This window comes from Oryctolagus cuniculus, chromosome 14 (assembly GCF_964237555.1).
Source record: "Oryctolagus cuniculus chromosome 14, mOryCun1.1, whole genome shotgun sequence".
In the NCBI taxonomy this organism is placed as follows: domain Eukaryota; kingdom Metazoa; phylum Chordata; class Mammalia; order Lagomorpha; family Leporidae; genus Oryctolagus; species Oryctolagus cuniculus.
Genome location: NC_091445.1, coordinates 11,102,377 through 11,115,046, shown reverse-complemented (window position 1 = coordinate 11,115,046; position 12,670 = coordinate 11,102,377). Strand labels below are relative to the sequence as shown.

The following is a 12,670-nucleotide window of genomic DNA, read 5'->3' as shown; positions in this document are numbered from 1 at the left end:
TAACTTAATTACATTAGATAGAAATTGTGATCTCATAATTCTCTGAAATTTTAAGACAATTAATGGTTACTTTTTGTAAACAACTCAGAAATGCTTATGTTAGTTTATATTTAGTAATGATGGATGGGGCATTTCTTTGAAAAATAATTAGAAAAGTTGGAAAATTTATAAAATAGACATCTGAAAACATTAGAGAGCTAATGAGCAGTGAAAAATCCAGAAGGGAAAAAAAATCATTTGAATCTAGGCTTTATGACAGCTCTTCCTCTGAGATAATTCCTGAGAAATGGCTAAGAAGCTAGATAGAGTTTCTAACTGATTTGAGTTAAACAGACAAAAACTGGAGTCCAGAGCTTGCTCTGATACACTCCATATGCTTTGAGTTGGCACCTTAAAGGTCTATACCTTGAGAGACAGTATAAGCTGGAGGTGGAAGCTGGAGGTAGATCTGTTCATATTCTAACCATATCAATCACCTGTTGGATTATCTTAGATTACTAGTGCCCAAAATTCCTGCCAGAAGACACAAATCCCTTCTGTGGGCAATATCATTATATTGAACCTCAAGGTATTTCTTCACATATAATTCAAAAATTCAAAATAGTTTGGCCACTTAATAAAACAATGATAACAAAGAAGAAGCTACAGATAATATCAGGACTCCATTGTTATTAGTCACAGTTTTATATATATTTTTTAATGATTGATTGATTTGCAAGGTATGGCAGTGGGGGTGGGTGGGTAGAGACACAGAGAGGTCAGTCTTCCATTTGCTGGTTCACTTCCCAAATGCCTGCAACAGCCAGGGCTGGGACAGGCCGAAGCCAGGAGCCTGAAACTTCATTTAGTTCTCCCATAAGGGAGATAGACGCCCAAGTACTTGGCCCATCTTCTGGTACTTTCCCAGGCCCAAAAGCAGGGAGCTGGATCAGAAGCACAGCAAACAGGACTCAAACAGGTTCTCTGATATGGGATAATGGTTTCACATTATCCATTAATGCCAGCCCAGTCAGTTTCTTCTTCTAAAAAGCTATGGTTAGAATATTTAGGAAATAAAAGATCAGATTGAAATACTAGAGCGATAACTGGAAACAATAAAATAGAATCAAACAGAAATACCTGAACTGACAGCAACCAAAAGGATGTGTTTTTTTTTTTAACAGATTAGAAGTTATTAAAAAAGGAAAATAGTGGACTGAAAAGTATGAAGAACTATAAAGAAGGAAACATGGAGAGACAAATGAATAGACAACATAAGGGATAAAGATAACTGGTTTAACATGTATGTAAGTGGAGTATCAGAAGAAAAGAAGCAAGAAGAGAGTAAGGGCAGAAGCAGTATCTATTGAGACAAGAGCTGAGGATTTTCCAAAATAGACTAGAGAAATCAGATCTAGATTTACATAGAACTACAAACCTCAAAAAGAAAAAAAAAATAAGGCTTATCAGGCTTAAGACAAACACCTTAGGGGCCAGTGCCGTGGCTCACTTGGTTAATCCTCTGCCTGTGGCACCAGCATCCCATATGGGTGCCGGTTCGAGTCCTGGCTGCTCCTCTTCCAGTCCAGCTCTCTGCTGTGGCCTGGGAGGGCAATGGAGGATGGCCCAAGTGCTTAGGCCCCTGCACCCACATGGGAGACCAGGAGGAAGCACCTGGCTCCTGGCTTCGGATTGGCACAGCACTGGCCATAGCGTCCATAGGGGGAGTGAATCAATGAAAGGAAGACCTTTCTCTTTGTCTCTCTCTCACTGTCTATAACTCTACCTGTCAAAAAAAAAAAAAAAAAAAAAAAAAAAAAAAAAAAAAAAGACAAACACCTTAAAAGCAGCAACAGGAAAAAAAAGATTCCTTTGAAAGGTATAAAAATAAAATTAATATTATTTCACAGAAGATGTAATAGAAGCCAGAGAGAATAGAATGTATCTGTAAAATGATAAAGTGGCCATTAATTCAACAAAAATGTTGCTTGAAAGGAAAATAAAGACTGTTTCAGCATGCAAAAACCAAGGGAATCTATAACTAGCACACATTCACAAAAGCAAATACTAAAGCAAGAAAGGAAGACATGATCTCAGATGGAACTCAAATTCAAGAAGTCATGTTGCATAATAGAAAAGTAAATGTTGGGGCAAATATAAGTGCACATTAATTGCATTAAAACAATAATTTCAGGAGAATTTAACAAATACATATTTAGCATATCTAATGTATACAACATAGGATGGGAGAGTAAATAAATTTAATGGTCCTCAGGTCCTTACTTATCCAGGAAGAGACAGAATACAAAATTGTCCTAGACACTAATAAACCAAGGTTCCATGCTGTAATACACGAGTTAAACACTAAAAGGATGGGACAGAAAAACTGGTATAATTAAATATGATCAATTTAAGAGGCAAAATAAGAGAAGCATAGGAAAGTGGAATGAATTTAGAGAACAAAAATAACAGATTTAAATCCAATGTGTTAATAACTTTTGTTACATATAAGCAGATTAAGTATACTCCAATTACAAAACAAATGCACGGGGCCGGTGCCATTGCTCACTTGGTTAATCCTCCACCTGCGCCACTGGCATCCCATATGGGCACTAGTTCTAGTCTCGGTTGCTCCTCTTCCAGTCCAGCTCTCTGCTGTGGCCTGGGAGGGCAGTGGAGGATGGCCCAAGTGCTCGGGCTCCTGCACCCACATGGGAGACCAGGAAGAAAGCACCTGGTCCTGGCTTCAGATGGGTGCAGCTCCAGCCGTAGCGGCCATTTGGGGAGTGAAGCAACGGAAGGAAGACCTTTCTCTCTGTCTCTCTCTCTGTTTATAACTCTACCTGTCAAATAAAAAAAATGCTAACAGAGTGTATTTTTAAAATATATTATTTCATATCCTCAGGGTTAAATGCTCTACTTTTTCCCCATTGCACTCACAATAAAATCCTTTCTGGCTTTCTAAGCTAATATTATCTAGCCCATTCTTATCCTTCCAAAGTTCTTAGTTACTATGCTTGAGCCATGCAGGCTTTCTTTTGGCCTCTGAAATATTTCAAGTTAGATCATGCCTTCTACTTTCTCCAGCTTTTGCAAAGCTGGGTTCACATGTCAAATAGAAACTTTAAATGTTATCACAAGCTTTCCTTAATCACCTATCTAAGACAGTTATTTTAATTTTCCACTTAATAATTATCACTAAATTTTTCTTATTCATTTATTTACTAAGATGTAATTCTTAAGTAGCAGGAACCATGTTTACTTTGTTTACCACTGTTTTCCCAGAGTACAATGAGTGTTCCATAGCTGCTACTCAGTATTTAATGAACAAGGATAATTTAGGTTTTAAACAGTTAAGTACTTTTCTATGGTAGTTTCTTTATTGCCCTTGATTTTTTTTTTAAGATTTTATTTATTTATTTGTAAGTCAGAGTCACAGAGAGAGAGAAGGAGAGAGAGCGAAGTCTTCCATCCGCTGGCTCACTCCCTAGATGGCCGCAATGGCCGGAGCTGTTCCGATCCAAAACCAGGAGATTCCTCCAGGTCTCCCATGAGGGTGCAGGGGCCCAAGGACCTGGGCCATCTTCCATTGCTTTCCCAGGCCATAGTAGAGCTGGATTGAAAGTAGAGCAGCTGGGAATCAAACTGGTGTGCCAGCCCCAACCCTTGATGGTTTTTAAAAGATGTTTCTGATACCAAAAGTTATCAAATGATATCAAGATCCCATGGCAGACTTTAGTAAGTGAACCAGTGGGATTGGAGCTCAGTCTGTAGTTCTGCCCCTCAAAAAAAAAAAAAAAAAAAAAAAGTGATAGGTATTAATGGTTTTAAAAGATCCAGTTTAAGCCGGGTGTGGACAGAGGAAATTAACTTTTTGTGGTTGTCTTAAATATGCGAGAATGCTTTTCACACTTCAACTCATCACAAAGCCCTAACATGGAAACAAAACTTTTCTCTAAGATTGCACTCATAACTCCCTTGTTGAAACTACTGAATTTCTTTTTACTTTCCATCATCCACATTCTTTTTCCTTTTCATAATTCTCCCCTTTCTTTGCATCCTTGTCAAAGATTCCAATGTATTTTAAATAAAGAAATAGGCAAATTTCTCTACCTCGAAACAGGTAGCCAACAGAAAACACTTTTATTCTCTGAGACAAAAGAGATTGGGTGACATTCCCTTAAAACATATAATAAACACATTTTAATCACTCAAAAGTTACTTGTATAACAGGTGTTTTTGTGCTATAATAGACATAACTATGTCAAACATGAACATTAAAGGGTATTATTAACCAAGGATTATTCATCAACTTGAAATACACCAAACAGGGAACAAAGAACTCCATGATCTATTAAAAATGGTAAGTGGATAACAAAAATCATGATCTTTTTGTGATTTTACTCTGGCACCAATGGACTCCATCCCGATAATAATTCCAGTCTTGCTGTCTTATGAAAGGAGATGCTTTGTGAACCTCAATAAGGCTGCCAGGTATAGGACGGATCCAAAAACTACAGTGTCAGAAATGAAAGAGTCAGACTTCACAGGAGGCACTGTCACTGACAGGCTGATAGCCACTTTCCTTCTTCACTCTCCCTTCCTCCAGGATAGCAGCTGCTTCTCAGATACAGCAGCAGACAACTCCAGTTCCTCTGTACAACACTTATCATCTGCACATGCCCTGGGGCTTGTCTATTTACAGTCTTTTCCCTGTACAGGAGAAACCCAATCCTCGGGGAAGCTCTGTCTTCAATCCTTAGTAGGTTCTGTTTTGCAAACTCTTTCTCATCTCCAGCTGCTTCAATTCGTCACACTATTCATCCTCCACATAACCCGTATATGCAGTCTCTGTGCCTCTTAATAAAAAGCAGCTATTCCAAGCTTGTTTCTTTTGGCTGACCCAGAACCCCTATTCCCAGTCTTTGGATCACTTATAGCCTGGGTATCATTCCCTCCAAATACATTAATAAGGATGGAGAAACTTAGCATCCATAGTCACCCCGCTGCTCATCTTTGCTAAGTTCTGAAGTTTCCTAATTTCCCTCCTCTATTCCAACTTCGTGAAAAAACATGACAGAATGGCAAAAAGAGATCTCACGGATGACATTACAGATAATCACAATATATGTAAGGATCTCCAAACTGTGAGATAAATTTCTGAGTCTAAGGTTTTCTGTACCTCCACTCCAAATCTGACTCGAGTGCTGCATCTCATTTATAATAAAACCAAAAGGCCGAAAGGATGGGCTGGTACAGATATGAGGGGGGAAAAGAACACAAAATTGATGTGGAAATGTCATTTTTTCCATCTGATTTTTTTAATTAAAAGGAAGCATCCGTATCGGAATATATGAATCAGGCAGACTTTTCTTCAATTCCTCAGGTCTTGGAATATGTGCTTCTGGCTTCAGCTGGTATCCGCGAACAGTGAAGACACGTCTCACGATCGGATTCCACACCCTCTGGGAGGGTGGAGCTGGAGGACCCACTGAGGCAGGAAACAGAAACCACAGAGACAGATCTACCGAGACGAGGAAAAGACTCCAAGAAGGAAGCGGAGACAACTGCCCGGTTGTCTCAGCACCAGCACCGCCTGACTGTGGCCTTGATTCTCACTCAACCCGCTGGGGCTGGGGTCATTTCCACCTCAGGCACCGACCGGCGTCTGCATCCGTTCCCACCCGGAGGACGCGCTGCAGCCGACGCCACCCTACCTACCTCAGGATCCTTGCAGGCGCGCCACGGGCGCTCCGCCCGCCCACCTACCTGAGCGCGCCTGCGCCTCCCCCGCGCGCTCTCAAGGTCAGCACCGCCCCCAGCCCCTAACCTAGCACCCACGGACGTCGCCGTAGAGGACGTCCTGCGTCTCCTCACCTCTGCGTGGCGTGGGGTCGCCAGCGTTCCGGAGAGGGGCGGGATTTCCTGTCCCGCGCGAGCAGAACTTCCGGCAGAGCCGGAAGACGCGCTCGCTCGCGCTTTGGAGTGGTTCGCCGCTGCAGGACGGGGACGGGAGGTCCCGGAGGGGGCCGGCGGCTCTAGGGTGTGTGGCCCTCCACCGGTCTTTGGCGCCATGGTGAGTTTTTCTGTGAGGACAAGAGTGACAAGAGTGTGGAGAAGGCGGGCCGGGAGATCAGTCTGGTGAAAGGAGCCGGTTGGGTGCCCTGCTCAGAATGGAGCGGGCTGAGCTCTGGGGTGAGCGTCTGGGGAGGACCCGCCGCTTTCCTCGGGGCGCCCGAGCCTCTGAGGAGCCAGGATCTGTCCCGCCTCGCCGCGGGGCTAGTGGGGCGGACGCCGGGGGCGTATCTGTCTCGGAGTGCGGAGTCGGTGTCTCGTTCCCTGTGTGTGGCCTGCGGCGCCAGGTGGTCCCAGAGTTGACCTTGCCCTGCTGGTCTCCCGCCACCCGTCACAGCCTCACAGTGGCGGCCAAGAACTTGAGGTTTTCGACCTTTGGCCTCTGAAAGGGGGCACTACGGATCCCCCTCTTGGAGAGGGTAGGCACTTAGCACTTAAAAGAAAAAAAAAAAAAAAAACTCAGCAATTGTCTTTCAGACCCAACCAGTTCAGTACTGGGGAGGGTGTCAAATAAAAAAAAATACGGATTTAGCAAGGACGTACTTCATAAAAGGAAAGGCGCAAAGGCGTGGAGAAAGGAGTTGTTTGTATAGGGAGAATGCCCTGATCACAAAACCTGCAAGCATTTCACAGGTTAGGACGAAAGGGTTTTTCTTTTGTAGGGAGCGGTAAATAAGTATAAAAAGAACCCGTATGGGGAGGTGGGATAGGATGGATAGTAACCAGAGAATGTTTTACTGTAAGGAAGGCTATTCGGAGGAGGAGCTGTGGTGTATCAGGCTGATGGCAGGCCAAGTTCAGGGTCCTGGGAAGGAGAGTCAGTGTTTGGTTACTAAGAATTTTGTTCTGATTCACCTGTGGAGACAAGTGGTGGAGCAGGTCGTTTACCACTGTGAGTTTGGAGGGTCTAGGTCTGGCCTTGTCATAATCGGCAGGTGTGGGAGACAACTGGGGAATGGTGGTTCTTTTCCATAAGCTCTTTTCCCCTAACACAAAAGGATGGAGGAGCTTTCTTTTAAAAAGTAGTATTTTATTTATTTTTTTGAAGGACATTGAGAGACAGAGATCACTCTGCTGGTTCATTTCCCAAATGCCCTCAATAGCCAGTGCTGGGCCAGGGCATGGCCAGGAACCCAGAATTCCATCTGGGTCCCTCATGTGGGTGTTAGGGACCCAAGTACAGAATCATCACCACTGCCTCCCCAAGGTGCACATCAAACAGGAGTCTGGATTTGGAAGCTGAGTTTGGGATTCACTGATTTACAGGCATCCCAAAGGTGTCTTGTTGCGCGTCCCTGGAGAGACTTATTACCTTTGCTGTTTTTCAAGATCACAGGCTCTCGAAAGTTCAATATTGTCAGTTAACTTGACTGTCCAAGAGATTTCAAACCCCTGTCTGTAAGCTTCTGCCTTGGCATTTAGCTTCAATTTGTCATGCTTTTTCCAGGGCCAAAAGTTACCAGCATCCAACTTTTGTGTGATCCAACTTTTGTGTGATGGCTTTGAATGACTTAGAAATTTAAAAGTATTTGCAGGGGCCAGCTCTGTGGCCTAGGTAAAGCTGCCACCTGCACTACCGGCATCCCATATGGACCCAGCTTTTCCACTTCTCCCTGTCTTGGCTGCTCCACTTCTGACCCAGGTCCCTGCTAGTGTGCCTGGGAAGGCAGCGGAGGATGGCCCAAATCCCTGGGCCCCTGTACCCATGTGGGAGACCTGGAGGAAGCTCCAGGCTTCTGGCTTCTGATCGGCCCAGCTCTGGCCTTTGTGGCCATTTGGGAAGTGAACCAGTGGATGGAAGACCTCTCTGTCTCTCTCTGCCTCTGCCTCTCTGTAACTCTGCCTTTCAAATAAATGAATAAATATTAAAAAAAGAAAAAAAATTGCAAAACAAAGTAATATAGTTCTTGGTGCTCTCTATGTCAGATAACTTATGTCTCACATAGACTAAATGACATATATGTGTAACACTTAAGTGATTAATATTGTTTGTATTCATTCAAAGAGTTTCTTTTCCTTTTCTATCAGTGAAATTGATTATAGAGAACAGTAGAACTGAAACCAAAGCCTAATCACTGTCTCCTTACTCCCAACCCCCAATTTTACAGAAGGAAGAATCTGGGTTCTAGAAATAGGTAGTGATTTACTTAAAGTAGGTAACAAAAGTTTGGTATAGACTGGACTAAAATTCAGATCTCCATTTCTTGAGGCTCAGTTTTTGACTTCTTGATATGAAAAGTTGAATAAAGGGTGTTCTTGAAGTCCTTGTGTTCATCATAGTCACAGAGAAACTGAATGTGAACTTATTCCCAGTATGCTGGAAGTAGAACCCCTCTCCTCATGCCAGCTCCAAAGAGGCAGTTATGTTTTAAAGTAATGTTTAAAGTTTCTCAGGGGGCTGGCGCTGTGGCGTAGCAGGTTAAGCTGCCGCCTGCAGTGCTGGCATCCCATATGGGTGCTGGTTCTAGTCCCAGCTGCTCCACTTCCGACCCCGCTCTCTGCTGTGGCCTGGGAAAGAAGTAGAAGATGGCCCAAGTCCTTGGGCCCCTGCACCTGTGTGGGAGACCCGGAAGACGCTCCTGGCTCCTGGTTCTTGGTTCCTGTGGCCAATTGGGGAGTGAACTCTGATTTCCAATAAAATAAATAAATCTTTAAAAAAAAAAAATAAAGTTTCTCAGAATGTCACCTGAAAGCTAGCAGGGGCCAGATAGATGATTTTCTCCAATGGCATTATGTTTCTGAGTTCATTACTTGAATCAGTTTTATCTTTCCCAGCTGTGAAGTTGGAGTCTGTGGAAGTGTGATTGGTGTTTAGAATCTTTCAAAAGAAAAGGTTTAGCCATTAATTGAAGTCAACATTTGCCACATTTATATAATATTCAGCTTTTTTTTTTTAGGATTTATTTATTTATTTGAAAGGCAGAATAATAGTGAGAGAGGGAGACACGGATCTTCCATCCACTAGTTTACTCAACAAATGGTTGCCCACAGCCAGGGTTGGCCCAGGCCAGGTCAGGAGCCAAGAACCAGTCTTGGTCTTCCACATGAGTGGCAGGACCCCGAGAACAACTTGGGTCATCATCTGCTGCTTTCCCAGGCACATTAGTAGGGAGCTGGATCAGAGGTGAAGCAGCCAGGACTGGAACCAGCACCAGTATATGGGAAGCCAGCATCATGAGCAGTGGCTTAACCTGCTGCACCACAGTGCCAGCCCCAGGTTGAGCTCTTTTGCACTGCTTGGGCCTAATAAAAAGAACACCAGAACTGAATTCAGAAAATCACGTTCTGCCATTATTAGTTTATATGAATTTGGTAAAATTGCCCGATTTTGATAAGTGTTCCAAATTCCTCCTAGATCAACAAAGTGGGGCTTGACAAGGATTAAAGCTATTTCTGGGAGTCTGGTGCTGTGGTACACTGGGTTAAGCTGCTACCTACAGTGCTGGCAGCCTAGATCTACATGGGTTCAGGTCCCTGCTGCTCCACTTCCAATCCAGCTCCCTTATAATGTGCCTGGGAGAGCAGTGGAAGATGGCCCAAGTCCCTGGGCCCCTGCTACCCATGTGGGAGAACTGGAAGAAGCTCCTGGTTCTTGGCTTCAGCCTGGCCTAGCCCTGTTTGTTGTGGCCATTTTGGGAGTGAACAATCAGATGAGAGATCTCAATCTCTCTCTCAACTCCCTTCCTCTTCCTTCCTCTCCCTCTCTTTCCCTGTCCTTCTCTGTAACTTTGCCTTTCAAGTAAATACAGTACAAAGGCTTAATACTTAACCAATAAGAAGTTTAACAAATAAAAAGCCAAAAGACCCTAGACTAGTGGGACTATAGACAGTAGCTAAAAAATAATTGAATGGAAAAATGACAGTTTTGCCCATATACAAATATGGTAAATTTTAAAGTAATCAGATCATTAAAGTTATCTAATTCTTATATTTATGATTCTGTACTTAGAAATTTTTTCAGAATAGGTACATATTACTGGTTACATAGAATTTATTCTGATTTTCACAGTGTTTTCCTTGTCATTTTGGTTTCTTAAGTATGATTTGTCATTTCCTTTTTTACTTTTTTATACATCATGCAGGTAATACCTGAGAACTTTGTTCATGTGTTTCAACAAGTATTTAACTACTGTCTTAAATACTACAGAATGGAAAATAACTCTTGGGATACTTTTTGCTTTATTTTTGTTTTAGTTATTATAAATATATTCTGTGTATTCCTTTTCTGATGCATTATGTAGCCCAAAGTGCATTAGATCCTTGTATGTAAAATGAGATTCTTATTTTGTGAGCAAATAATAATAGAATTATGATCTAGACCAAAAATCCTGATTAATTTTTATGCTTTGAAGTTGTGGAAATATTTATAGAAAATTTCCTAAAAGAATAAAACTACACCATTGTGGGGAGCAATCCGGACTAGACTAAGTTACTCGAATTAGGACTTATTCTATGCATCTGCTCTCCCACAATATGGCGCTGGGAGAGAAGTAAACAGCTTCCGCACAGCTGCCTCCAGTTCAACTAATAAACTGTAGGACTTGCTCCTGATTGGAGGAGAGCAGCGTACTCGGCGTGTGGGCAGCCGAGTTGGGATTGGCGGAGGAGGACTATAAAGGAGGAGAGAGACGGCATGCACCGGGAACATCTATGGGGAACATCTAGCTGAAGGAACACCCGTGCAGCCCCCGAGAGAGCCGGCCGGCGGTGTGCCGCTCCCCTGCGGAAGTGGGGAATGCGGCCAGGGGGAACTGCCCTTCCACGGAGGTGGAAGGGATAGTAGCCAACCCGGGAAGAACCAGCAGCAAACCCGGGGAGGGCCGAGCAGACGAAAGAACAGCGCAGGGTCCTGTGTTGCTCCTCCACGAAGAGGGGGAGCGACATAATGGTGCCGTGACTCGGATATGAAGCCTAGGCAGGGCTTAGTGTCGTTCCTCCACGAAGAGGGGGAGCGACATAATGGTGCCGTGACTCGGATAGGAAACCTAGGACGGATAGCAAACTTAGGAGGGAAGAAACGGGAAGAAACGGGAAGAATTGGGAAAATATCGGAGAGAGAAACTAGCAAACAGCCTAGGGAAAAGCCGGACGAAAAAGGAGCCGGAAGAAGCTATTGAAAGCCTAGGCATAGACTCGGATACGGACTACGGGGGGAAGCTGGGAGAAATCTTTAAGGTCGAAAGCGAAAGTGAAAGCTAGAACAAACAGACTCGGACGCGGACTGTGGGGAGAGGCCAGGAGAAATGAGGGAGGAATATCGTTGGAGGAAAGTTTGGGGAAACATACCGGGTAGAGAAAAATGTTAGGGAAATTGAAGCCGCGGGGGGCAGGCCGAGGCGGATACGAAAGCCACTTTGGGATTCTCAAGTTAGCCCGGGAATAGGGGGCGAAAAGTTGAAACCAGAAGCTGAAACGTGAGCCAGGTTGGGATCCGTCTGATTAGCCCGGGGAGCAAAGGACGGGAAGCCAAACCGTGGGGCGGAGACGTACGCTGGGTTGAATTCGCCAGGCTAGCCCGGGGAACTTAGATTGAATGCTAGTGGCGGACACGTGAGCTACGCTGTGTTACTCGCGGAGGCTGCCGTGCGCAGAGAGAGCGTGCGGGGCACAAGTAGATAGGGAACAGGGCTGGCGTAGGCCGTGGTTCAGACGCGAAAGGGTTAAGCGTGGAGACCGCGGAGCGCGCGAAGCCGAGCCGCGCAAAGCCGGGAAGCTGCGCAGATGAGAGAGGCGCGCGGGCTGAAGCGGCGCAGAGCCGGGAGCCTGCCGGCAGGGCGAGGCGCCGGGAAGCTGCGGGGATAAGAGAAACAGAAGTTTTAGAAGCAAAGTGAGAGAAATAGGAATGCTGGAAGATAGAAGTAAAATGGGAGAAATAGGAATGCCCGGAGATAGAGAAATAGAGAAATAAAAAGGCCTCCCTACAACACTGCAATGTGAGAGCTTGGATTCGGTCTGCCTAATCAAGTGAGGCGATGAGCACCTGCGGGCAGCTAGCAGCTTATGCGCCGCAGGTCACCGAAGACAGGCACGAATTAACATCAGTAAGGCTTCCCCACAATACAACAATATTAAGCTTGGATTCGGTCTGCCTGATTTAAGGCGGTAAGCGCCAGCAAGCAGCTCGACCAGAGTATGAGCTGCAGGTCACCGAAGATAGGCACGAACCAACACTAATAAGTCTCCCCCACAATAAGGCAATGAGAAGGCTTGGATTCGGTTTGCCTGATAGGTCTTGTAAGTCCCCTGCAGGCAGAGCAGAGCATGCGCTGCAGGGCACCGAACACAGGCACGCATCAGCGCCTAAAAACCTCCTCACAACATGGCGAAGAGAGGACCCGGATTCGGTTTGCCTGATAGGACTTGTAAGAGCCTGTGGCAACTCTAGCAAGTAGAGCAGAGTGTGTGCCGTGGGACACCGAAGACAGGCGCGTATCAACGCTAAAAAATAAAAAGAAAGGGGGATCTGTGGGGAGCAATCCGGACTAGACTAAGTTACTCGAATTAGGACTTATTCTATGCATCTGCTCTCCCACAATATGGCGCTGGGAGAGAAGTAAACAGCTTCCGCACAGCTGCCTCCAGTTCAACTAATAAACTGTAGGACTTGCTCCTGATT

The 12,670-nt window shown here is 44.7% G+C and overlaps 1 protein-coding gene and 1 long non-coding RNA gene across 10 annotated transcripts in view; one reads left to right on the top strand and one right to left on the bottom strand.

Annotated features, from left to right (window-relative positions):
• The window catches only part of LOC103349541 (uncharacterized), a 156,291-nt gene extending 150,371 nt beyond the window's left edge, over positions 1 to 5,920 (bottom strand). For 3 of the 6 annotated variants that reach the window (XR_011381867.1, XR_011381866.1, XR_007922676.2), the window contains exon 1: positions 5,701 to 5,802. This is a non-coding gene — a long non-coding RNA (uncharacterized lncRNA). Of the gene's footprint in view, positions 1 to 5,700; positions 5,803 to 5,856 lie in introns of those variants that run through there. The other 3 variants (XR_007922678.2, XR_007922681.2, XR_011381865.1) reach the window with 3 other exon arrangements.
• TMEM161B (transmembrane protein 161B) overlaps positions 5,899 to 12,670 on the top strand; it is a 79,052-nt gene continuing 72,280 nt past the window's right edge. The window contains exon 1 of one of the 4 annotated variants that reach the window (XM_008261921.4): positions 5,899 to 6,055. In XM_008261921.4, coding sequence (XP_008260143.1) covers positions 6,053 to 6,055 — 3 coding nt within the window. In that variant the 5' untranslated portion in view covers positions 5,899 to 6,052. The remainder of the gene's footprint in view (positions 6,056 to 12,670) is intronic. The other 3 variants (XM_008261923.4, XM_051854025.2, XM_051854023.2) reach the window with 3 other exon arrangements.